Source organism: Rhopilema esculentum, chromosome 16 (assembly GCF_057945365.1).
Source record: "Rhopilema esculentum isolate cy_ngs chromosome 16, ASM5794536v1, whole genome shotgun sequence".
Classification (NCBI taxonomy): domain Eukaryota; kingdom Metazoa; phylum Cnidaria; class Scyphozoa; order Rhizostomeae; family Rhizostomatidae; genus Rhopilema; species Rhopilema esculentum.
Window position 1 is genome coordinate 1,085,116 of NC_142830.1, and position 27,454 is coordinate 1,112,569.

At 35.8% G+C, this 27,454-nt stretch overlaps 1 protein-coding gene across 3 annotated transcripts; it reads right to left on the reverse strand.

Annotated features, from left to right (window-relative positions):
- Nucleotides 1-2,513: 2,513 nt before the first annotated feature.
- On the reverse strand, nucleotides 2,514-17,787 carry LOC135682445 (uncharacterized). Of its 3 annotated transcripts, none has more exons than XM_089113102.1 (6): nucleotides 12,219-17,787; nucleotides 11,324-11,426; nucleotides 9,883-10,108; nucleotides 8,668-8,915; nucleotides 7,101-7,319; nucleotides 2,514-6,601 (listed from the first exon to the last, which is right to left on the reverse strand). In XM_089113102.1, exons 1-6 carry the CDS (start codon nucleotides 12,561-12,563, stop codon nucleotides 6,585-6,587), a joined length of 1,158 nt encoding a protein of 385 aa, XP_088969228.1. In that variant the 5' UTR covers nucleotides 12,564-17,787; the 3' UTR covers nucleotides 2,514-6,584. The 3 variants fall into 3 exon arrangements, with proteins under 3 accessions (XP_088969228.1, XP_088969227.1, XP_088969226.1); XM_089113101.1 differs by lacking the exon at nucleotides 2,514-6,601 and having other exon boundaries at nucleotides 6,613-7,319; nucleotides 12,219-12,616; nucleotides 13,627-17,787; XM_089113100.1 differs by lacking the exon at nucleotides 2,514-6,601 and having other exon boundaries at nucleotides 6,613-7,319.
- Nucleotides 17,788-27,454: the final 9,667 nt, after the last annotated feature.

Genomic DNA, 27,454 nt, shown 5'->3' on the forward strand with positions numbered 1-27,454 from the left:
ACAGGATTCTGTGACAGAAATGTAAACTGGGGCAGCGCTTCCCACTGTTTGAAGGGATTTATCCTTTTTGTTTGAATTTTGGCCGATTGGAAGGGAAAAAATGAATTCGAAATTAGAAGGAATTTGAAAGGACTTTCTAAGCAATTGAGAGGAAATTCTTGAAACGTGTTTTAAAATAATAGAAAAATTGCGTTTTCAGTCAGTAGGGTAAGAAGCTCAATTATACAGAAAATCTTGGCCGTAAACTGATTTGGCGAATTCAAACAACGTTATGTTGTTCTAGTTTTGTCCGCTGGTGTTAGTTAGCCCACCTTTGATAGCCATTTTGTCCACACCAACCAACTGAAAAATGACACTGGATTCTCCTACTCATAATTAATAACTCTCGTAGAGATGTTTTGACATTACAAAAAGCTGTTTTTTTATTTTTGAATTTGAATCACATAACCTGAAAGATATCTAAATGTGAAAAATATGTTAAATGTGTAAAAATAGGTTGTGATATTGCAACATGTGCAAAAGCTAAGTCCCCGTTAATTCACAGTTATTCTGTTTTTGCTCTAAGCTTGATGAACCACGCCAAAAAGCAGAAATTTGTATCAAACTTCCAAAACTTGATATCGTTCATTGGTCATATCACGCCCAATTTGTAACATATTGAACTGTTTACAGACAACAGGATTTCGAAGATAATTAATATCTCTATTAAATATTGAACTGGTTTTGTATATTGAGAGGTAATTTTTGGTGTTCTAATAAGAAAAGAAGGTCCAAAGTTAAAAACTCTGAAAATATATTCGCATTTAAGAACGCTGTTGTCACTACGCGTTAATCCTTAATGTCTTTAAAGTTTCAAAAGTTTCGAAACTAAACAAAAGAAAATAACTCAACAAAAGCTCCTTTGTTCAAGGCAACACCAGGAACAATTTCTTGAGTTAGGTGAATGCGAATAAGACGGACGAAGGTCATTAATTAAAATAAACAAGCGAAAGGGAAATTGGAAGGATTTTCGTCGATTTTGGAAGGGATTCTGAGCATATTTAAGGAATTTTTGGGAAAACGCAAAAAGTGGAAGCACTGACCTTGGGAAAAAGTTGCATTTTGCTTAAACAATTTCTTTAAAACGTGTTTAACAAAAAACACGACCCTATCAACTTCTCCAAATGCGTTGTCAAATCACCCAAAGGGGAAATAGACAGAGGTGCCGTGGAAGCTCGGCCCCATTGTAAAGTTTCTGTGTTGGCAACCATTCATTAGATTGATCCCGAATGAGCAAATTTCTATCAGACATCTTGATTTGGCAGGGCCCGCACCACAGGGGGGGCATGGGGCATGCCCCGACTTTTCTTGCTGACTATAGGTATCTAAATCCCTCTTTTAGGTATTCAATAGGTAACCCCCCTTTAGCCAGCGTCCCGTGTTTTCGGGATAATGGTATATGATTTTTAAGAAACAATGTAGCCTCGCATTCAAACTCTGACCTCGTTCGCGTTGTTCATGACGAATTCCTATTGCGAATTCCCTATTGTTACATTTGATGATTCATAAAACCTACCATTTATTTTCATTATAAACAGATAAGCCAACTGTACATGCCGAAAGACTACCTGTCTGTTTCCTACCTATAACTTGAAATACAAGAACAACCTTTGAAAACAAAAGAAACTTCGAAAAAGCCTACAAACCTTTTCAATTCCAATAGCAAGATTCAATTTGAATTTGACAAATTTTGAAAAAAGGTGCTCAATAAAGACAGTGTTGGGATATCAAAGGGCTGGAACGGAGTTTGAAATGATAGGCAAATATATGCTAAAGAAGAAGATGTACAGGCCGTACATGATGCCAAATTAAAGTTCCATTAAAACTTATTCCATTGTATATGCTTTGAATACAAAGCCTGTTCTTGAAAAACAGTTCCTCAAGGTATAGACATTACCTTACCATCATCAAGAACGATTTCAGCCTGCAACTGTAGGCATCACTGGCGGCGCCAGCCACTACGCTCTGGGGAAGGGGGGAAAAAATTAGGCCACGCCCTTTTAGCACTAGAAAACGCCCTTTTACAAACAAGGAAGGCCAATTTTACCTGAGAGGAACGTCCATAACTAACTGTTGCCTATGTAAAGACAGTTTGAATATCAAAGGATGACATCAAAAAAGTACGTTGTCAAAATATTATCCCTCCCCCAACATTTTCTCATCGGATTTAGACGAAATCCAAAATTGATCCTGCCGAGAACTAGGGGGGACGTGTCCCCCCCCCAGTCCCCCCGTGGCGCCGCTACTGGTAGGCATTCAATAAATTTTTGAAAGGATATCTCTAGCCAAAGCTGGCCATGATTCTTTAATGGCTAAGGAGTGGTTTTAAATTTTCAGCATGTCACATTTCGCATCACCTTGCACTCGCATGTGAAGAAATGCTGCACACCTGCTGCCCTCGAATTTACGTTTAAGCTTTTCAAATTATTCAATTGAAACCGACTTCTCTGGAAGCACTTCTGCTTCATTCCTCTTTGTTTTATTGTTGAGGGAGTAAGACGTTTGGTGTTTTAGTCAGAAATTTTGTTCTATCGTTTGATTAATGAGAAATACAGAGTACAGGACAGTGTTTACTCTTCTCATTGTCAATACCATTAAGGTCTCGAATTTTCTTCAAGAAAGCAATGAAAAGATGATGGGGTTTGGTTTGGCATTGTAAGTTTATTTACATTTGCCTTCCAATGGTCTTCCTAGCAGTTATGACAGTGTGACATCTATGTTTACTGAATTCTGCCTTTAAGCAGCATACTTTGCGGTCTTCGAATTCTAGAATGTGGTCTTGGAAATCCAAAAGTATGGTAAAAGTTTGTTTGGGTTTTCCCGTAAATTTTCATTGCATAGTCGATTTGGGTTACTGGATTAGTGCAATTAGGCCTTAACAGTATCTTGCGACTTTCTGACTCAGTTTTTCAGTTTTGCTGGAACACTATTTATACTAATTTTTAAATTTTTAAAAAGAGGTTTTGTTAACGTGCGTGCAACTGGGGTTGGTTGAACGAATCCAGCTTTCTGGACAAAATTGTTCAGACAAAATGCTATTATTTGCAATTTTCTACTTTACGTTGCCCCTGTAAATCCGAATACCCTCTTTCTCTCCCCCTCCAAAAATATTAACTTTCCAAGAAAAGTCTCAACTATTTTTGTCCGGGATTGTAGCTGATATGTTGAAAAGTTATATGTGATTAAAGCTCAAATAGCTTTTTCTTCGATGTCTTCTCTGGAACACAAAGTTTAAGAGAATCAGCAAGAATAGATCCTTCGAGGTCTAAAAAAAGTTGGACACTATTGACTATCTGAATTTCTAATACCCTCATTGACAATTATTCCTTATGATAATCTTCTGTAAAATGTCCGTGATACCACAGTTCGAGTAATACACAGGTCTAGCTACTAAATTAATAGGGGTTTGTTTGTTTACAATGCCTTTGCTTACCGAAGGTCTTCTTCGTAGTTATTGACAGTGCGACCTCCATGTTTACCGAGCCCTGCAGAAGGAGTCTGGTGTACAGTACATTTATTTATGGTCTCTGCCCATTTTGGTGCTCAGATCCTTCGTTTTGAAGCTTTGGCTTCGTGTTTAGAGGTTCATCGATCATCCATGGCGTAAAAACATTTTCGCATGAATTTTAATGAAACTAGAATCTTGAATTTGATTGAAGATAATTTTCCAGTCTGAAGCAAAGTGATGACGAAAGCAACAAGGTTCCTGAGAGGTAAATATTGCAGTCCTCAAAACGAAAAAAATCTTCCACCAGATTCAGATATCAATCGAAGGTCTAGTAAAAGACCTCCACCAAAAAGAGACTAAAATTGACATGTTTTAATGCTTGTTACAGTCAACCAAGCGAAGAAAAATTGATATAATGCATTGACAGCAGGGCCACGCTGCCGTGGGGAGGGAGGGGGCGGGGTTGAGCCACCGACGTTTTTGGTAAGCAAAGTCATTTCCATAGAGGCCTTGTTTTGAAGCACTAAATTCAGGTTCGATGTAAAGAACTTGGCCCCTCCACCTTGAAATTCGTGGCGTGGGCCCTGTACAGTCAGCCAAACGTTATTAAGATACACAAAGGCTGTAATCAGATGCCTACTAAGTGCAGCGAAGATGCTTTGGAAATAAGGCAGAAATATATAAAATTATGTCAAATCTATAATGGACAGCGAAACAGTTAAAGCAAAAAGGTGCGGGAACTCAATGGTAAAAGTAATGTAACTGCTTTGTCGGTTGTAACTGATAGCATAAGCGTTAACACCAGTCATTATAAAGGCATTTGGAGGTTGTGCCAACGATGAATGATATGCAGCTGGTTCCCTTACGAAGGTATGGTGTGCATCCCAAAGAGTTGATTTGGCTTGAAAAGCTGTTTCTAATTCTTGAAGCTCTGCCCTTTTCCTGTTTCCTGATATTTTTCTACCTGTTTCCACGATTCAGTTATGCTCAAACCCTCAGGCAATAATCATATCAATGTTCTTTTAACCATTTTCTCCCATCTGCCTGTTCATTTTACCTTGTTTTTACTGCATGTTATGCGGTTTCTCTCTTTCCATTTTATTAACCAAATGTTCGCATCTCTTTGTACAGAAACGTTCGCATCTTTATTGAAATTAATATTTGTTCCATGTGAGGTTACCAAACAAAAATCGTTGGCAAATCTGGGTAAGATGGCCCTCAGAATATTTTACCATTGTCAATCATAAGACTGAAGGTGGTGTTCTCTTATCATTTGGACCATTTATTTTTGGGCTATCGGTGGGATATAAATAAAATCCCAAACGTTTTTGAGGAGATTGAGAAGAAGAAACAATGACCTTCTTCCACCGACTCTAGCAACACCTTGTTAATGCAAAAGTCGCAAGCCATCTAGCCATTAACTAATGCACGATGACAAGAAAAAGAAAGTTAACATGCATGGAAAAACCTACCTGAGGGCCATCCTACTAAAATACTTAGACGTGGGTGGGGTGGGCAGGGTCGCAAAGGAAAACACTTTGCTCCCTACAGTCCAACTTTAGGTTGTCTTGTAACTTGTGGGCATGAACTACGCCAACATAAAATTTATATATTCAAGGCAAATGCACGCTTGTTGCTTTGGCCGTAGAAAGACACAATGTAATGCTTACTCAATCACTGCTACAAAAACACAAACTCTACATTCGTGAAAACTGTGCCGAAAAGAAAGCCTAAGGTGCATGGAAAAGGTGTAGCCAGTCACATGTTAAACGTGATTAAATTTTACTTAATCAAGATTAATAAACAGTTTTTGATATCAGAATCACTTATTCTAACAATTGGTTCCACAGTTAACTCTCTATAACTCGAACGTCACGTGCGATAAATTTTGAACTTATTATCAATAATGATAGTTTTATGTAATATCTAATTACAATTACAAAATACATCTTCACAAGTATATTTAAATACAGATACAATTAGGTCCTGAAAATGTATTTAAGGCCTTTACTTGGAAAAAATGAGATGCTTTTTTTGCTGTAAAGTATTTATACTTGAAATGCAAATTCTCTCCAAACACTTTTCTTCCTGAAACAAGGTTATCTTACAGCACAATTTACAGTATTGTTTTAATTGAAGCTGGCACGAAATAGCGGCAACATAGCATAATGAAGTACCTTTTGTCCTACACTCTTTAAAGTATAAACCTCGGATGGTGAGCGAAAAACTATATCCAGGTGAGCAGTAAGCAGTCACTGATTGGCGGAAACAAAGACCCAATTAAACACGTCTTACTTCCTCTGACGTTACTTTCAATCCACAGCTGGACAACAATTTTCTGATAACCTTTTGTCACTATTTGACGTTTATACTCTGAAAATTGTAGGATGAAAAGTACTGCGACGTTTCCACTATTCTGTGCCATTTTCAAATTTTCAAAAATTGAAAAATTTAAGGTAATAAAGCAAATACAATTACAAATACATCACTCATAAAGCATTCAATTGCAAATACTAAGCCTTGAGTTGCATTCCAACAGAAACACTTGAAATAATGAGAAAATTATATGGGTAATCTACGTTCTATTAATTAAGAACTTTAGCTTTTAAGTCAAATTTGCAACGTGAGGTTATTAATTACCAACGAAATCTGAAATTATTGTTAACATTTTTTAAGTACAACTTAGTTACTTATTATTCAAGTTGAGGTACGTATTTTTCAAACCAGACGCCTTTTTCAAACTTGCTGAAACTTTTAGGATGAATTGTCATTGTCAAAAGACACAAAGTCAACTATCTAAATACGTTAATATACATTTATTGTTGTTATTTTCAAGCATCAGTTCTTCTTACTTATTACTGAAGAAGCTTACTTAGTTTAAATCAGCACGTCTTTGTCAATTGATTTTAGGGTTGCCTTCGTTGCTAAACGTTTGGAACAGATTTCTAATTCAAAAGTCAAAATGCCAACCAGTGCAAGACTCTGGTTCTCTACTTCCAGCTTCATGCCATCGTCGTACTTTTGTGATGGATACAAAGGATTGATTTTTACAGCACAATCTTTGTCTTCCGGTGTTTTTTTGCTAACCATTTTGGCCTCATGTTTGGACAAAGCCTTGAAAATAAAATGTTTCTCGAAATAGTTTCACTTTTGATAATTTCATGTGTTTCTTAACTGCACAGAAGGGTTTCTTAACTGCACAGAAGGGTTTCTTAACTGCACAGAAGGGTTTCTTAACTGCACAGAAGGGTTTCTTAACTGCACAGAAGGGTTTCTTAACTGCACAGAAAGGTTTCTAAACTGTAGTTAAATGTTTTTTTCTCTTGACAGATTGATTGAAGCCAAATGCTGAAGAAAATCGATGCATTTTAATATCTAAAAGGGTCTTCTGGAGCGGGTACTCGTTCCCGTGTTTCCTTTGAAAAAAACAACCAATGTTTTCGTGTTCCCGTTGAAAAAAAAATATTTCCTTGTTCCCTTAAACTAGAAATAATGTTCCCATGTTCTCAGTGGAAAATCTAAGTTGTTCCAGGGTTCCTGTACCATTTTTTGCCATGTTCCCCTGTTCCCGAAAACCTCTGGGGGACCCTAATCAAATCTGCAGCTTTCTTACCTTTATTCATTACATGGACGACTTCTTCAGCTGTCAACACATGGTCCTCCCAAATCGCCAAGTCATCAAGCTCCATATTCCAATAGTCGTTAATCAAAGCAATCAGTGTACCGGCTCCTAGAATGAGATTGGGATGTCCTGTTTGCGACGCAGAGTTTGATTCAGCAGTTGTATCCTGTGCTGCCATCTTACCATTAATGTATAGAACTAGTTGCTTAGCTAGAACCAAGAAACACGTTGCTTATTGAACAAACAAGTTAACCATTTTTCTTTACCTAAAGACGCGTCTACCATTTTTACACAAGGTGCGAGCTACACTAGATTATTTGATGAAGACTCCATGTGTTCACTAAATGATAGCTCCTGCTCTAGCAACAGTGATATAATTTATTGCGAAAAAAGTTACGGTTGTGACTTGATTGAGGAATGTTACTTTACAAATTATTTAAAAAGCCCAACTTGCATTTTGCTTCCCTTTATTACGCATGCCTTAATTCTGCTAATTCTAACTTTACGTTTTACGTAATTTCTGTATGCTTCTAAGTAAAGTCATTTTAAACTTAAAGATTTTTTTCAGAATTATTTTCATTTCAAGATATTTTACAAATTCCTTGTCTTTTCTTCTTCTTCAAAACCAAGGTCTTTTCAAATGTCCATGCTAAGATCTTTGTATGTAGTAAAGCCAAAATTATCGACTTTCTCTTTTAAAATGGATCGCTATTCAGCATCCTCCCAACATAACAATTGTTGAAAATACGATATTTCCGTTAAAAAGCCTTCGTATGATCAATCCTTAAAACTCAAGATTAAATAAAAAATTCCTTCATAAATGCAAGTGAAAATGTATTTGATGCGTAAAACTTCCTTTAATTGATCTAACTGAAAAACATTTCTTCATAAATATTCCTTAAATAACCTTAACTCTTAATTTTTATTTAAAAGTGGCTTTGAGAAAAGCAAACATTTTGCGTCATACTAAAGCTTTTCATTAGGCACTCTTCAGAGTAGAAAACGTCAGAAAAAAGATTGAAAACTATGCGCTAGGAAATATATGTATCCAGTTGAGGATCGAAACAGGCCAATCATCAACGTGGGCTCTTGACTGTTGAGGTTACCCAATTAGTGCTGTTTGCCTATTGAGAATGTTACAAAGGAGTCCAAAGGTGGAAAGGAACTCCTACTGTCTACACAAAAGTGATTTTTCATGTTTATGTAATCTTTTCGTCTGATACTCTTCAAAGTATAGAACTGTGCTTGATACAGTTTTTAATGCCGAATTCGGTATTAACTCTGCGGTGCTTGTTTTTTAATTGCCAATTTCGATATCCAGAAGGAATTCGTTTTCAGGTTCAACATCCTGAATTTGCTGATGAAACCTTTTCTTCTTCATATAAAGAATTCGGCATATTATTTGGAAGCATTTTCTGTTGAATTACCGTTATATTAACTGACCTTTCTGGTGAAATTTATCATTACAAGGCTGTGTCAGTAAAGATTTTTGAAATATTCAGATCAATTTTTCACTGCCAAAATTTTGCCATTCAATAGAATACACATGTCTACTTACATTTCCAGTTGCTTGTAAGGACCACATGAGCCCAGGTTTGCATTGCATCGGGCAGGGCGGCAGTTAACAACAGGTGTTGGTCGCTTGTTATAGAGCGGGCACCGATATTTTTTGCGTTTGGGTGAACACGGAGAAGAAGACCTGAGTTGGAATTAATCATTCCTGAGCCAAATATGGTCTGGTATTCAGGGTAAGGAGAAACAATCTTTAACCACAATGATACGCTACACAAGCCATGTCCTGGATTGCTGAAATAAAACATACTTAACTTCAGCTTAAGAAAGTCATTCCAGTTTAAGAAACAAAATATTTTGTCATTGGTGTTTGTGTCAGGAAAATCACGTCAAACGAAATATCTAGGACCATTGAAGAACACAAAGTATAAATAAAGAGAAGGATGTTTCGGCAACAGTAAATCCTTGCAGCAAAGAGCTAATTCTATCTCAATTCTATTCACGACTCTTGTTTCTTGTTTTTAAGTTTATACAAGTATTTTTACAATCACACCCTCCCGTTACCGAAGGATATAAAACTTTTTCAAGAACTGAAAACAGTCAGAGACTTTTAATAGAACAATTCAAGACGTTTTTTGGTATCATTAGGAAAATAATCTCGATTTTAGGGAATTGAGCAAATTAATAGGCAGTGTTTAGATACAACTGCTCAATCTGTTGAAAAATAGAGAGAGAATATTTGATGATAATGATAATATCGTCAATCAACGAAATTGACAATCAACTTTCAGACTTCGGGCAATAATTATTGGGGTAAAGCAGGTTTCATTAGAAAATATTGTTCAACGCGTCCGTTTTCCGGAAAAATGGAAGCCTCAAATTTTGACAATTTCTTGTCTCTGCAGCGGTATCGTGCTGTCTATAGTAGTAGTAACTTTAACGTGTGCTTGTGATCTATTGGGCTGGAAGGTCTATTTATTGCTCCTGGGCAAACATATGAGAAAACGACTGCAACCTGGCATAGGCTTATGCAGCGTTGGGACAGCAATACATTGTAAACATTTTCATTTATAAATATGATTCCAGTCCTTCTCTATCATAATATCAAGGGAGATTCGTGGTGCTCTAAAAGAGGCTGTTTCAGAGAAAGTTTCTTAAGGAAGGCCTTTCCCCATAACTTTCCCCCAAAACTTTCATCGTCACAACTTCAGGAATACTAGACTTTACGCTTTCATTTTCTTCAATTTAATTGCAAACTTACTTGACACAGCTATCTTGAAAGTTACCAACAACAGCACCAGCATTGGTGCCAATAATTTTGAGCACATTGCCAGAACGGTCCGATACAGCAGCAATATGGGCACCATTGATCATTGTCAAGGTATTTCCCTCTCTTTTATCTTTGCCTCTGTTATAGAAAGTTCTTGTGGAATCTCCAGTTACAGTGGTTTCGAAAGCAATGTATATGTCAGCAAGATTCGGGGATCCTAAACAGAATATCACAAGACATATTTAATTTACTTTTATCCAGTGTATTCAAAGAACTTCATATACCAGTTGACTAGATCAGTTGTCATTCTCTTAACGAACTTGGGTCTTACTTTTCCAGATAGTTCTAAACTGATTCTGATTTTCTAAACTAAAGAAAATTTGAGACTTGTGCGCATTGAGGCTATCAGTTATTAAAAGTATGTGCGCATTTGTGCAGCTTTCAAGGTTTTCCAAAAGAGTCTCTTTTCCATATGAATTTTTAATGAATTTATGAATTGTGAAAATTCATTATTGTTCAAGTTCTTCTTACTGTTTTGTGCTTCTCTTCTGGAAATCTAGCTAGGATAGGATTTGACGAGAGTTTTTATGGATTTTAATCATTTATATCTTTATAAAACAGTTCTTAATTTTCTCAAGTACAGCTTTTCAGTTTTAGGCTATGGCTGCAAATTTGCCCGATATTTTTACCAAGACTACTAATTGCATGACAGCAGCGGAGATTTTGTTGTCCTCTAAAACCAATTTAGAATAAAATAACATTAAGTTTAATCTTTTCTTGCAGTCATCTTCTTTCTTGTTATCTATTGTCAGAATTTTGTCAAAATAAAATAAAATTACATTTAAGATATTAAAAGATTAGTACAAAGGAGTGGTTAGAGGAAATTGTTTGTTAGAAAAAATATTTCTAATGCTAAAGCAGTAGCTTCATGAGTGGCTTGATAAAGATGCTGGATTTGGTGGTGGAGTCTAAGGGCGGATGCAATTGAAATAAGTAAAACAAGATAAATTGGCAGAATACCAAAGTAGATGTAAAAAATCAAGTTAACTAGAGCCAGCTTGCAAATGATTCTGGAAATCTATATTTCCTCTTGCATTTGTTATCTCTTTTTATCCAAAGATAATGTTTCAAAAGTTTTCCTGGCTCGCTGATATATTCCCAGTTCAGCTCCTAGACAGTAGCATATTATGTTGTCATGTTGATGAAAATGACCATTTAATTCGTCAATAATAAGCCAAAATCAATCATAAATCCAGTTGCTTTAAATGTACCACCAATTTGTAATGCATTTTCCTACTTGTGTTGTATTCAAAGCACTTTAAAAATGATCTGTTTTTACTCAATATAATTCAATATCCATACTTTAATAATTAAACTACAGATAATGGTGCCCTACCGATGTGACCTACTGTGCATGTAATCTTATACAAACCGTTTGAGCAGTTGCAGCTGTATCCAAGACCAGAATAGCATGAATCAATACACAAGCAAGGATAGCAGGGGTTGTACGACAAGCTCCGGCAGTGTTGACCAATCTGCATAGATAAATGAGAGTATGCAAAACTTTAGAATATGCGAATATTTAGGTAAATGTAAACTTTTTCTTTAAAAGATGCGCAAGGAATCATGCTTACATTTCTTGACAAAGTAATGACTATGAAGAGAAAAAGACTAAAGACTTATGTTTAAAGAACTAGGAACATAATGATGATATTAAAAAGTCAACTGTAATACATCAATGCTACTGCTTTTAAATGGAACATAATATGCTGTTAGGTGATGATCGCATTAAGCGTGAAACTCGGAGTCGCAGCTTAGAACCGTCCTGTTCTATCCACCAAATGGCGTGGTTATAAAACTAAAAATGACGAGACGTCATTAATCATTTAATCAACAAATTGCCAAGCTTCAAAGAAACATTTTATGGATTATTTATCCATTCAAATATTTTCTGATCGTTCGGTCTTTCAAAGCTTTTGCTAACATGCAGAAAAAGACGAAAACAACTAGGCATATCTTGCCTTTATAGCTGCTACCAGAAGCAACTTCTAGCTAATGTTTGAATATTAACATGCATTTGTATTTACGTAGAAAAGATTTCGGCAATGCCCCTAGTTGGATGGACATGGCAGAATTTTTGCTTTTTGGTTGTACACACTGATACTATGGTCTTTAGCAAATATTTTGTTTCAGAGTTTAACATACTCATGAAACCCCTTGTGGCTGCGCCCCTAGCTTAAAGCTGAAAATGCAATTAATTCAAATCATTTAGAAAGTTTCTGTAATAATTACTCCAGATGGCACATTTAGTATACTTATCACTCAACCTGCGATGAATATAATCCTGTGTCGTAATAACTCCAACCATCTCTCGGGGCCACATCTGTTTCTTTCGTGCTTCTATCATTCTGCAAAAGTTCACATAGCGATTCAACTGGCGACACCTTTTTGTAATTGAATGCCTTGAAGCTTTCGTTCTTCACGCAAAACTCGGTGCATCCAAGAACTCCTTGTGACGTCGTTTTTATTGCTGCATTCGCCTCGTTCAGTGCATAATTTGATGCGATTTTGTAAAACGTCCCTTCTGTTCCACAACTGTGTCTTACAATATTTTCTGCATTCACGTTAAGTGACAAAATGCAGCCAAAAGAAAACAGAACTATCAGGACCATCTTGATGGAATATGCAAAACTGATGACACCAGCAGCAAACAGTCTGCATCAAGCTACTTAAGCAATGTAGATAATATACATAACGCAACTATTTGAATAATTAATTTCAAGTGATCTAAATAATTAATTTTTAATTTCTGGTTTGCATTTGAATGCAAAATGTGCACAAATCGTGGCCTCCCATCAATAAGAGGCACCAAGATAAAGAAAAGGGTACTAGCGCAAAAATGGCCATTTTTCTTATCAAGTGCAAAATCTGCTTACCTAGTAGATCGCTCATCAGAAGGCTTTTTGCAGAGCAACGCTCTGCGGGTACATGGTGCCGGCTGCTTCTTATTATAATAAAAGTGGAAATCAAATTGATATGTAATATTATACAAATGGCAGTTAAGATTCGGTATATGGTAGACTATTTGACAAAATTTTTGCTTTTGGGCTGCCCAACACCAAAGCCAACAAAGAAGTTATAATATGAGCTACAAAGGCCGAGCTACATGCATAGTTTTATCATAATGTTGTATTTTGATGCTTTCTCTTAAATATATGTTTTTTCAAACACTATCGAAGCGAGAGTCTGGATAAGAAAATAAAGAAGAAAATGCTGCAGGGTAAGAAGATCAAAAGGAAAAAGTAAGCTGACGAAATATCTCACAGTCAGAAAAGAAGTTCATCGGGTGAATTATAACTTCCTGGAGGAGAAGTTGTGATATTAAGTGTAAAAACAAAAGAGATGCATGCGATGAACCCACATTGAAGCATACAAACGCTTCTAGATACAAACAAAACAGGTAATGATGAAAAAGATTCTGCCTAAACTGTTAAAGATAAATTGAGCTCAGAATTAACGTCGAGAGCAAAAATAATATCAACAGTGAAACTCATTTCACAAAAATGACCAACATTTATTTGGAAAGAAGAATTGATTTCTGCCAATGGTCATAAATGAGAAAACTCAAGAATCCATAGTTTTTTTAATGATTGAATCTACAAAATCAATCCAGTAAATATACCTTTGACTTTGATAATACCTTTGATCCTGCATCAGTCGTTAATTCAAACTAACCTTTGCAGAAAAACTTTGCCTACTGGTATGTCGCCGTGTCATACCAATGATTCTCTGCATTCCTAAAAAAGGACACAAACTAGAACAAATCAACATTACTGTTTGCAGGAAATATACAAAATTGTTGTCATACCACCCGAGTTAAAATGCTCTTTGCTGTATACCATGTTGACTTTTGCCTTGTCCTTGAGATTGCTGATTCATCTTCATGACATAGTTTAAAATACTTTCAGGTTTTTCAAACTTGAAGAAAGAAAGCACGAAACATTAGCTTCTTCTATAGGTACTAGAGTTGGTGCTGATACCATTATTTTACGACAAAGAACAGCAACCACCATTTCTTAGCAACAGCAAGGCATTGAGCACAAACGTAGGAACGTAGGAACATAGGAAGTTGGTCTGCTTGAATGGTTGATATGATTACATCTTCAAAGTGAGCTATTTTACCATTATTTAGCAAGCAGGTTGAGTTCCATGGTTCCACCTCCCAGACCGTTATGGCAGGCCAGTATAGCAATGGTACTTCATGTGCATTTAAGATTATAAACCACAGCATGATGTATAAAACAACAATGTTATGAGGTTAGAAAGAGCTTATCAAAAATAAATACCCTTAGTGAGCAAAAGTATTGCACAGGCTGCAACAGAAATAGCAGCACTGCAGCAGAATATTTTAGCGAACCAAAATTCAAGTGGTCATAGCAAGTTTCATAAAAGTTTTAAGATGACTTTTTAACTGGAATTTGTTGGAGGATTTATCAAGATTTGATGCTGAAAATAGAAAATGCAAGAATATTCTTGATTTTTGTTTATTTCTAAACAATATCGACATGTCGCAAAAATAAAAAAATTGAGCCTTAATGATTGAAGTACCTGTGAAACATTAGCAATAAAAAAAGTTCATCTTTGCACCAATTCGCGATATCTTATTACAATGATCTTGGGGGGTACTTACTTCATGCTTGAGTGTTTAGAACTACTCATTTTCCTCACTTTTGTTGGAGAATATGCTAAATGTTTTGGTCGAAAATTTTGTCGAAAACAGGAAGCGGCCGCTGCGATTGGAGCCGCAATAGGCCTAATCGCAGCGGCCGCTTCCTGATATGTTGTAGCAAAATTCAATCAATAAAATGTGTCAAAAGTCGTAAAGTCCATCTTTTCCAACCGATTGCGATTTCGTAAAGGGAACAAATAATGCTGAAAATTGTATAAAACAACGTTTCATCCTCTCGTTAAATGAAAATACCAAAATCCCCGCGATAAACAGGTTCATTCGAGTGCCTCAATAGCTGTAAAAGAGTGGACATAATAAAATGGCTTAAAATATGCCTCTTTCCACCAAATACAAGGCCATTTATGATTAACTTGGTACTTCAGAACTTACCAGTGGCGGCTCGTGTATTGGGGCTAGTGGGGCTCAGCCCCACCAAAAATTTCTAAAAATAAGTTTTAGATTTATAAACGTAAATAAAATTAACGCCCATTATTAATTTAGCACTGTTCGCTAATTTCGTTGCTTCGAGTCTCACCGTTCGTCCAATCTCTAGTTTGTTTAGGTCCGACTGCCCGCGTTTCTTTTGAAAACTAGACAAACACGCGTATCAGAAACCATCTCCCGAGCTTTTGGGGCTAGCCCCAAACTAGTAGAGAATGCACCATTCAAATGCCTCTTATGACTTGGCTATTCAATTTATGACTGCCTTCTAATTGGCAAGGTTGTTGTTGTGATAGGCAAGGTTGATCTTGAAGTGGAACGCAGCAGAGTTGCGTTTATTCGTTGACCCGCAATTTCAGCTTTAAAACTTTCAAATAAAACATACAATTTGGGTCTTTATATCAGAATTAATTTTGCCGATCCTGAAATAAGCTCAAAATGAGAAGGCTAGGCCGTAGGCCTTCTAAAAAAAGGCATAAAGCATTTTTCCAATGCAGGCTTTCAACTTGAACAATTTAAGCGTCACGGCATATGAAAATTAATCAATTAACAGTTTGAACTTTTTGTTCTTTGACAAGATATGAAATGCAAAGGATATCGTCTACGGGTTGGCCATATTCAAGTTGTCTATGTTTTTATGGCCATCACCCACGATTTTTGTGAAGAGAGAAACGGCTCAGCGGACTTAAATAAATCATGTCGAGCATACCAACATTTCACAAAGTTTATTACTTTGCTTGTTACAAATTATACATAATTAATAGTGGCACTTGTTTTTTTCAATCAAAACTTTAAAAATGATGACAACCTTGCTGATTAGAGGTAAATAAATGGGAAGAGTAAAGAATGGAAAGGGAAAAGCTATTTTGCATTCTTGGTGTTCAGTGTCTATGGCTTTAGATTTTGAATATTACGTCATCAGCCCAACCGAAAATTTACCTCACGAGCCGCCACTGGAACTTACCATGTCGCGATTAACAGAACCTAATAGTATACTTTTCGATAACGTTTTCACAAGTCTCACAAAGGTTTCAAAGCTGGGTGACTGTCCAATAAAAAGTTAAAACGTTTTACTTTTTAAAAAGTAACTTTTTTCAACTTTTAAATTAAAAGTGTTGTCAATGGCTTGAAGCTTGGTTTGATAAGATTTTAACCATAAAAAGACTCCTAATGGATTCACAAAAGTGGTTTGAATTTCGATCGCTTTGTTGTTGACAACGCGGTCGCCATTACTGAACTGTCAAACCTGTGCAATACTTTTGCTCACTAAGTGTAATTGCCCAAAAGTTAATTGTTTGTGTATGGCCATTGTTTACGGTAAAACGGATAATGGATACTGGAGGAGGCCTTTGTTACTGTAAAAGGACAATCCATAGTCAAGCAGGCTACTTCAGATCCAAAAAACCTTAGGTATGTTAGGATTTATCTATTTTGTATCTAGTCAAGATATTAGGAAGAAAGTAAAACGAGAAATAAAGAAATCTTGCAAAACAACTCAGGAAGAGAGAATGTACTTCAAATATGGTGTATCTGGATGTACTTCTATTACCTTTTCTGAAAAGCTTTAATATGTTTTAATTTTTTTCTTTTTTAAAAGATAATTTTTGTACCACCAAACTTTATAATTGGTTCGTGCAGAGTTCTGAAGTGTGAAATTCCAATATACATTCTTTCAGCAACTTTTGAGCATGGAAAAATTGGCATCAATACCTTTTGACAGCTTTTACAGTGTAAAATTAACTCAAGATGAAAAATCATTAATCTTACTCAAAAAAATTATAAAGACAAAAGGAGGTCATGATGATCAATTCACCAAAGCAAGGATTTGACTTTTTATTTCATTATGTCCATTCAAATAGATGGTCAGAAATTTAAAAAGGTTGGAGCTACAATGCCACAAATCAAGCTGATAAATTGCTATGGGACATTGCATCTTTGGACAATGAGGCTCTTAGTAACCTCTTGCTGTTTGGCAATGAGAAATTAAACATTGTCTTTAACAGAATGATTTTGGAGCTACAATTTTATTCATTGAGAAAAATTAATTGGCTTTAGCATCAATTGATATTCAAAGTATACTGTTATGATTATCTTTATTGTATTCCTGATGTGTATTTAACAGTAAATAAACCGAAACGAAATTTGTTGTTTTAGAATTTGGTTTTTCTATCTTTACAAGCTATCTTTCCTGTGATTTTTTGAATTATATCCCATCTTTCCAAAAAGGTGGAGCTTGGTTGTTGTCTCACAACACCATTGGTCTTTTAATTGACGGAATTTCAATCTTAACACAACTGATTTTGCATTTTCCTCTGACACTGACTAATTACTTTATAGGCCTTTGGCTTATTTTGGAACTTTTATGGTATCCATAATTGTATTGTTTTGCTATTGGAGAGAATGCAATCCATTTAACAGACATGAGCTCACAATTTGAAAACATTTGCTTATAAACTTAAAAATAATTTGAAAGCAAGATTTTCAAATTTTCAAATAATGTACCTCATCATGGTTTCTGTTAATCCCAGTTATACCACATACTGAACAGAAAACTTGGTTATTTTGTCTGCCATAAAATAAAAGTTTATTTGTATTGGCATTAAAGGTCAGTTTACCAGATTATTTCTTTGCAATTCCAAAGCATTAGTTGTATCTGATAGTATGATTCAAACAAATTAATTGGTACAGACTACTAGAATTGAGTCAAGAATCTCTATTTCAAAATGAAATCACCCTTTTCAACAAGACCAACACTTCGAGAGGTAAACAGAAACCATTTTATTCCATCACTACTTCCATCAAAAACAAAAGAGCATGTAGAGGAAGATGATAAATAGCATTTATTTAATCTGTAATAACACTAAATGGCTGAAACATTAAAAATACAATGACAGGGAAGAGGGCATATGCTGAGGTCATTTGCAAAAAAGTTTTACAGATTATTGATACTTTAAATATATATCATAGACGTTCCGCTATTTAGCGTGTGACATTCGTTTAGACATTCAAATAGACATTCGCATGGACATTTGGACTCTGATTGCTTCTTACAAAAAACTAAAGAATATATTTAAAAGATATCTCATAGAGGGAAGCCTGGCTGGATACTCTGTTGATTTGTTCATAATAAGACGCGCTATACTTCCGAAGGTAAGCAAAAACGTCTAAAAAGTAAAATTGCAGATTGTAGGTACATATAGGAAACAGGTACAAAACTGTGTTTTACTGTGTGTAAGTTGTTTTGGTCTTTGTGTGAGAAAAAATTAATCAGTGGTCACAAGCTATTCGTCTAATTAAAAGGCAGCAAATTTCTCACTTGAAAGCCAATGCTATGATACTATGGTATGCCAAAGGTTAAAAACTTTATCGTAATAGAACAATATTCATGACGATCATTTGAAACAATAACGAAATGTGAGGAATTTCCTATTCTCAATTATATTCATAATTTAAAAAGGGTAAGATACACAGTATAGAAACACACAGAAACAAAAACAGAAAACACTATCCGAAACATTGTTTGTTGCGCATATTTTAAAAAATTTAGAGAAAATCACCTTCATGATAGAATCAAACTTACCGCCTCTGAGTTTGCAACACTTCCACATAGGCCCCTATCACTTCCACAATATCCACGAAAGCTCTAAAAGCAAACGTGTGATATCGTGAAGTATGGGGGCCTTTGAAACTCTTGCACACCACAAGCACAAAGTTTGTGACGGCGTGGCTTTTGACTGGCAAGAGATCGCAGGCCGGATTTTGTACCAGTAGAGGCTACTGGAACAGCTTTAAATTCGATGAGAGAACATCATGGTGTAAGTAAGTAAAGAAACTGTTGAAGTGAAGAGATTATATAGTAAATCATGCCACCTTCGAGAAGCTTCCATCAGTTGCATCCCCGGGGGGCTACTTAGTATATATTGCCCGACGGGATGTGCACGTCTTTCTGGGTATCATTTCCAGCAATTTATTCTAAGGCCGGGTATCTGTTCAAAGGATATAATCTAAAGCCGGTTGCCTGATTTTCGCTGCCCGCCCATTGTTTTTGTGGAGTTCTGGCAACCATGGCAAGTGGCACCAAAGCTTCTGTTTTCCTTTGTTCTTTTTTCCAGAAATTCTAAAGCCAGGTTTCATTTTTAGCTTTTTTTTAAAGCCGGTTTACCAAAACAACCTTAGGAGTGCACACCCCGTCGTTTCGGTATCCAAGTACCCCCCGGGGTTGCATCTAATCAAAACAAGGTCGCATCACAACTTATTACATCATCTCTTATTGCACCATAATGAAAACAACAAATTCTAGAATATTCCAGAGCACCAAAGAAAAAAAGCAGACCACTGATTAGTTCAATAGAAGCGCCAAAGGCGCTCAAATCTATCTGTGGAGGCGGATGGGAGGCAAATTTGTTTACTTCCGCCATTTTAAAAAGTGGCAAAAAGCGAGCTGCAATAGGGTTCAGTATGGAAAATTGCTTGTTTTAATGAATGATTTTCTCGTAGCTTACGACTATTTCAGTGCCTTTTCTAAAGCAAGTAGTTAGGGGATATATAAATTAACAACACATGGCAATATTTTGGGGTTTTTAAAGAGAAGTTTAAAAAATTTAGCTCTTTTAACTTACGCAGTTACGGGGGAAATATGGCAGTGGACTGTCGTGTTTGAGTTGAAAAAGTATGTGCTTGCAATTTTTATTTTCAAATGAATTAGAAAGAACTTTTTGTATCTACTATCTAATAATATAGACCATTTTGAATATATAATTCTTGAATTTTTCTGTCGGTCGTTTGGAACCTAAAATGGCATGAGTAGCAGGGAGGATCTAAGCAACAATCAATGATTTTGGAGTGTTAGACACTTATTTTGGTGCCACACCCTTCAGGTCACTGGTAAATTATAGAAACGCCCATTTTTTAAATTCCGTTTTTAACTTTAAGGTAAAGACGATAAGAAGCAGTGGCGTAGCCACGTTTGGAAGATTGGAGGGCCAAGGAGGAGAAAATTTTTGCTGACCACACCCTTAAGAATTTAGGAAAACACATCACTTTGCAAAAGCGTTTGGAAAAGCTATGGCTTTTTTACGTGGCAATTTCGCTTTATACAACGTCATATCTGGCTTTTTGTTGCTGACCCCATTCTACAACTGCCTATTTCCTTGACAATTGATCTAACGCTTACGTTCTGAATTGTGTAAAGCAAGGAAGCACTACGCGTAAAAACTGATTCTCCACAGTTTCAATCAAATATCTAAAAATAACAAACAGGATTTAAATGTTTTAAACCAATTCTGTTCTCTTTCGAGCAAAATCCCCTACAAGCATTTCAAAATCCAATTTTTTTTAAGGATTGAAGCGCTTTAGCATTTTTGCGAGCAGAACATTTTTGCGACGACGCCCTTTAGATTAGCTTGAAATTCATTTCAGAATATTTCTTACAGTCGTTTGCAGTCTTTAAAAACGTTTTAATATTGTCTGGAATATAAAGTCCCCCTTTAAGGTACTAATTCTATTGCAAATTTGCACTTTTCTCAGACACCGACTTTCTGAGCGGCTGCTCCCCTTGCCTATCTAAATTATACTGTTATGATTATCTTTATTGTATTCCTGATGTGTATTTAACAGTTAATAAACCGAAACGAAATTTGTTGTTTTAGAATTGGGTTTTTCTATCTTTACAAGCTATCTTTCCTTTGATTTCTTGAATTATAACCCATCTTTCCAAAAAGGTGGAGCTTGGTTGTTGTCTCGCAACACCATTGGTCTTTTAATTGACGGAATTTCAATCTTAACACAACTGATTTTGCATTTTCCTCTGACACTGACTAATTCCTTTATAGGCCTTTGGCTTATTATGGCACTTTTATGGTAGCCATGATTGTATTGTTTTGCTATTGGAGAGAATGCAGTCCATTAACAGAGAGGAACTCACAATTTGAACATTTGCTTATATACTTAAAAATAATTTGAAAGCAAGATTTTCAAATTTTCAAAAAATGAACCTCATCATGGTTTCTGTTAATCCTAGTTATACCACATACTGAACAGAAAAACTTGGTTATTTTGTCTGCCATAAAATAAAAGTTTATTTGTATTGGCATTAAAGGTCAGTTTACCAGATTATTTCTTTGCACTTCCAAAGCATTAGTTGTATCTGATAGTATGATTCAAACAAATTAATTGATACAGACTGCTAAAATTGAGTGAAGAATCTCTATTTCAAAATGAAATCTCCCTTATCAACAAGACCAATACTTCGAGACGTAAGCAGAAACCATTTTATTCCATCACTACTTCCATCAAAAACAAAAGAGCATGTAGAGGAAGATGATAAATAGCATTTATTTCATCTGTAATAACACTAAATGGCTGAAACATTAAAAATACAATGACAGGGGAGAGGGAATATGCTGAGGTCATTTGCAAAAAAGTTTTACAGATTATTGATACTTTTAATATATGTCATAGACGTTCCGCTATTTAGCGTGTGACATTCGTTTAGACATTCAAATAGACATTCGCATGGACATTTGGACTTTGATTGCTTCTTACAAAAAACTATTGAATATTTTTAAAAGATATTTCATAGAGGGAAACCTGGCTGGATTCTCTGTAGATTTGTGTATCTTGCTCATAATAAGACGCGCTATACTTCCGAAGGTAAGCAAAAACGTCTAAAAAGTAAAATTGCAGATTGTAGGTACATATAGGAAACAGGTACAAAACTGTGTTTTACTGTGTGTAAGTTGTTTTGGTCTTTGTGTGAGAAAAAATTAATCAGTGGTCACAAGCTATTCGTCTAATTAAAAGGCAGCAAATTTCTCACTTGAAAGCCAATGCTATGATACTATGGTATGCCAAAGGTTAAAAACTTTATCGTAATAGAACAATATTCATGACGATCATTTGAAACAATAACGAAATGTGAGGAATTTCCTATTCTCAATTATATTCATAATTTAAAAAGGGTAAGATACACAGTATAGAAACACACAGAAACAAAAACAGAAAACACTATCCGAAACATTGTTTGTTGCGCATATTTTAAAAAATTTAGAGAAAATCACCTTCATGATAGAATCAAACTTACCGCCTCTGAGTTTGCAACACTTCCACATAGGCCCCTATCACTTCCACAATATCCACGAAAGCTCTAAAAGCAAACGTGTGATATCGTGAAGTATGGGGGCCTTTGAAACTCTTGCACACCACAAGCACAAAGTTTGTGACGGCGTGGCTTTTGACTGGCAAGAGATCGCAGGCCGGATTTTGTACCAGTAGAGGCTACTGGAACAGCTTTAAATTCGATGAGAGAACATCATGGTGTAAGTAAGTAAAGAAACTGTTGAAGTGAAGAGATTATATAGTAAATCATGCCACCTTCGAGAAGCTTCCATCAGTTGCATCCCCGGGGGGCTACTTAGTATATATTGCCCGACGGGATGTGCACGTCTTTCTGGGTATCATTTCCAGCAATTTATTCTAAGGCCGGGTATCTGTTCAAAGGATATAATCTAAAGCCGGTTGCCTGATTTTCGCTGCCCGCCCATTGTTTTTGTGGAGTTCTGGCAACCATGGCAAGTGGCACCAAAGCTTCTGTTTTCCTTTGTTCTTTTTTCCAGAAATTCTAAAGCCAGGTTTCATTTTTAGCTTTTTTTTTAAAGCCGGTTTACCAAAACAACCTTAGGAGTGCACACCCCGTCGTTTCGGTATCCAAGTACCCCCCGGGGTTGCATCTAATCAAAACAAGGTCGCATCACAACTTATTACATCATCTCTTATTGCACCATAATGAAAACAACAAATTCTAGAATATTCCAGAGCACCAAAGAAAAAAAGCAGACCACTGATTAGTTCAATAGAAGCGCCAAAGGCGCTCAAATCTATCTGTGGAGGCGGATGGGAGGCAAATTTGTTTACTTCCGCCATTTTAAAAAGTGGCAAAAAGCGAGCTGCAATAGGGTTCAGTATGGAAAATTGCTTGTTTTAATGAATGATTTTCTCGTAGCTTACGACTATTTCAGTGCCTTTTCTAAAGCAAGTAGTTAGGGGATATATAAATTAACAACACATGGCAATATTTTGGGGTTTTTAAAGAGAAGTTTAAAAAATTTAGCTCTTTTAACTTACGCAGTTACGGGGGAAATATGGCAGTGGACTGTCGTGTTTGAGTTGAAAAAGTATGTGCTTGCAATTTTTATTTTCGTATGAATTAGAAAGAACTTTTTGTATCTACTATCTAATAATATAGACCATTTTGAATATATAATTCTTGAATTTTTCTGTCGGTCGTTTGGAACCTAAAATGGCATGAGTAGCAGGGAGGATCTAAGCAACAATCAATGATTTTGGAGTGTTAGACACTTATTTTGGTGCCACACCCTTCAGGTCACTGGTAAATTATAGAAACGCCCATTTTTTAAATTCCGTTTTTAACTTTAGGTAAAGACGATAAGAAGCAGTGGCGTAGCCACGTTTGGAAGATTGTAGGGCCAAGGAGGAGAAAATTTTTGCTGACCACAGCCTTAAGAATTTAGGAAAACACATCACTTTGCAAAAGCGTTTGGAAAAGCTATGGCTTTTTTACGTGGCAATTTCGCTTTATACAACGTCATATCTGGCTTTTTGTTGCTGACCCCATTCTACAACTGCCTATTTCCTTGACAATTGATCTAACGCTTACGTTCTGAATTGTGTAAAGCAAGGAAGCACCAGGGGCGGATCTAGCGAAAATTCTGAGTGGAGCAGAACCTGAGGGGGTTGGGGGGCGGAGCCCCCAAAAAATTTTTTATGACCACGCCCTTTAGATTCTCTGAAAACGACTTTAATTTCATGCGAATCTCAGATAAAATTTCTAACTAGCACAAACTTTTAAATAAAGCTAGTAGCAATTTAGAGGTTATAAAAATTTTGTTAAAAAACTGCTTGAAACTGTACTTTAGTTGACGGAATTCTTTCTCAACAGAAACACGCAACTAACTCGGAATTTGAAAATAATAAACCAAACTGAATCTTTTATCTTTTCACGGCAGTAAAATTTCATGACGTATAAATGACAAGTCACGAAAGAATGGAATTTCACACCAAACGTTTTTGTTGTATTAGCCGATTACTAAAGCGACATGTGCCCTTTAATCAAATTGATGCCTTTGAAAGTTTCCTTTGCGGTGGTTTTTCGCGGAAATAGCAGTTTGTTCATCGGTAGAAGTGTCATTCTTATCAGTTTCAAAAACTCGCCTATGTAATCGTAATACTAAAAAATGCTAATGGTCTGAATTCAATCAACACAAGCTGCATTTGTGAATAGCTTTTATTATCTCTTAGATGAAGGAAGACAAACATTAGTTTGAAAGACAATTTATAGAGTATTGAAATCGATTATATCATATCAGTCATTAGCGACCCACCCAGATTAGCAACGTTTGATACCAATTCCTTTCTCTTCGTATATTCAAAGAAAATCATAATATTAAAATTACATAAAACTCCTGAATTCAGAGCAGAGCTCCGTGCTTGAGACAAACACTCTTGATCGAGGGGCAAATCAACAATTGAAACCCTATAGCTCTTTTTAAAAATCCCTAGAAATCTGTTTGTTTGGAGGGAAACTGGCAGCTGAAAGAGTGAATTGCCCCTCGCCTCTGACAAGAGCTTTGATTCTATTTATTACAGCTAGCTACATTCCCACAAGTATTCCCAGCGGCCAAGGCATAAGGACCTTTTGCGCTTTTAGATTAGACAAAACGATCTGTACCATTATTACTTTCAAATAACTTTATGATAAGAAAGTAATCTGTTAAATAACATGACTTGCTTATAGGCCTAAATGAACCCCTATCTCATTGGGTTTATAAACGTCCACAACGACAGCATCAAAAAGAGGGCTCCCTTAAACGACATACATAATTAACATTAGTAAACATACCTGTTTTGCCGTCTCTCTTTCAAAAAACTCAAATCCTTGTCGTCAGTTTTTTTTCGAAGCCCCGTTACACACAGAACGTTACGAAAGCTCCAATTCGAAAGAGTGCGCTCCAACTTGCTCCCGATAACGGATTCAAACCAATCGCAGAGCTGGATTTTGCTCCAGTTGCTCAGTAGTTTGATTGGCTAACCAGCACTTCCTGGAGCAAATTTTCATCAACTGGAGCAAAATCCAGTGGTCTGATTGGTTTATTTGACCATGACGTATTTCATGTGGAGCAAAATTGTGAACATCTCCTCCACAGTCAACACATAAGCAACTCAGACGACAAAATGTAAACCGGTTCTCTAAGGCACCTATCTAGTCCACAGGGGTTGTTTGGGGGGCATCAGGAAGTATTAATTGATGATTTATGAAGTAACAGAGCTAAGTTAATATCAAACAGGCACTATAATAAATTTAGACAATTCTGACTGGAGCAGCTGCTCCGTTTGCTCCGGTCTAAATCCGCCACTGAGCACTACGCGTAAAAACTGATTCTCCACAGTTTTAATCAAATATCTAAAAATAACAAACAGGATTTAAATGTTTTAAACCAATTCTGTTCTCTTTCGAGCAAAATCCCCTACAAGCATTTCAAAATCCAATTTTTTTTAAGGATTGAAGCGCTTTAGCATTTTTGCGAGCAGAACATTTTTGCGACGACGCCCTTTAGATTAGCTTGAAATTCATTTCAGAATATTTCTTACAGTCGTTTGCAGTCTTTAAAAACGTTTTAATATTGTCTGGAATAAAAAGTCCCCCTTTAAGGTACTAATTCTATTGCAAATTTGCACTTTTCTCAGACACCGACTTTCTGAGCGGCTGCTCCCCTTGCCTATCTAAATTATACTGTTATGATTATCTTTATTGTATTCCTGATGTGTATTTAACAGTTAATAAACCGAAACGAAATTTGTTGTTTTAGAATTGGGTTTTTCTATCTTTACAAGCTATCTTTCCTTTGATTTCTTGAATTATAACCCATCTTTCCAAAAAGGTGGAGCTTGGTTGTTGTCTCGCAACACCATTGGTCTTTTAATTGACGGAATTTCAATCTTAACACAACTGATTTTGCATTTTCCTCTGACACTGACTAATTCCTTTATAGGCCTTTGGCTTATTATGGCACTTTTATGGTAGCCATGATTGTATTGTTTTGCTATTGGAGAGAATGCAGTCCATTAACAGAGAGGAACTCACAATTTGAACATTTGCTTATATACTTAAAAATAATTTGAAAGCAAGATTTTCAAATTTTCAAAAAATGAACCTCATCATGGTTTCTGTTAATCCTAGTTATACCACATACTGAACAGAAAAACTTGGTTATTTTGTCTGCCATAAAATAAAAGTTTATTTGTATTGGCATTAAAGGTCAGTTTACCAGATTATTTCTTTGCACTTCCAAAGCATTAGTTGTATCTGATAGTATGATTCAAACAAATTAATTGATACAGACTGCTAAAATTGAGTGAAGAATCTCTATTTCAAAATGAAATCTCCCTTATCAACAAGACCAATACTTCGAGAGGTAAGCAGAAACCATTTTATTCCATCACTACTTCCATCAAAAACAAAAGAGCATGTAGAGGAAGATGATAAATAGCATTTATTTCATCTGTAATAACACTAAATGGCTGAAACATTAAAAATACAATGACAGGGGAGAGAGAATATGCTGAGGTCATTTGCAAAAAAGTTTTACAGATTATTGATACTTTTAATATATGTCATAGACGTTCCGCTATTTAGCGTGTGACATTCGTTTAGACATTTAAATAGACATTCGCATGGACATTTGGACTTTGATTGCTTCTTACAAAAAACTATTGAATATTTTTAAAAGATATTTCATAGAGGGAAACCTGGCTGGATTCTCTGTAGATTTGTGTATCTTGCTCATAATAAGACGCGCTATACTTCCGAAGGTAAGCAAAAACGTCTAAAAAGTAAAATTGCAGATTGTAGGTACATATAGGAAACAGGTACAAAACTGTGTTTTACTGTGTGTAAGTTGTTTTGGTCTTTGTGTGAGAAAAAATTAATCAGTGGTCACAAGCTATTCGTCTAATTAAAAGGCAGCAAATTTCTCACTTGAAAGCCAATGCTATGATACTATGGTATGCCAAAGGTTAAAAACTTTATCGTAATAGAACAATATTCATGACGATCATTTGAAACAATAACGAAATGTGAGGAATTTCCTATTCTCAATTATATTCATAATTTAAAAAGGGTAAGATACACAGTATAGAAACACACAGAAACAAAAACAGAAAACACTATCCGAAACATTGTTTGTTGCGCATATTTTAAAAAATTTAGAGAAAATCACCTTCATGATAGAATCAAACTTACCGCCTCTGAGTTTGCAACACTTCCACATAGGCCCCTATCACTTCCACAATATCCACGAAAGCTCTAAAAGCAAACGT

What these genes read in the sequence shown, in the direction of transcription:
- LOC135682445 (XM_089113101.1), bottom strand. Translation starts at nt 12,563, where the DNA reads ATGGTCCTGATAGTTCTGTTTTCTTTTGGCTGCATTTTGTCACTTAAC. An exon ending in CAGCTGCAACTGCTCAAACG is followed by an intron (nt 10,109 to 11,323) that starts GTTTGTATAAGA and finishes TATTCTGTTTAG; the next exon opens with GATCCCCGAATCTTGCTGAC. An exon ending in CCTTACAAGCAACTGGAAAT is followed by an intron (nt 7,320 to 8,667) that starts GTAAGTAGACAT and finishes TCTTGGTTCTAG; the next exon opens with CTAAGCAACTAGTTCTATAC.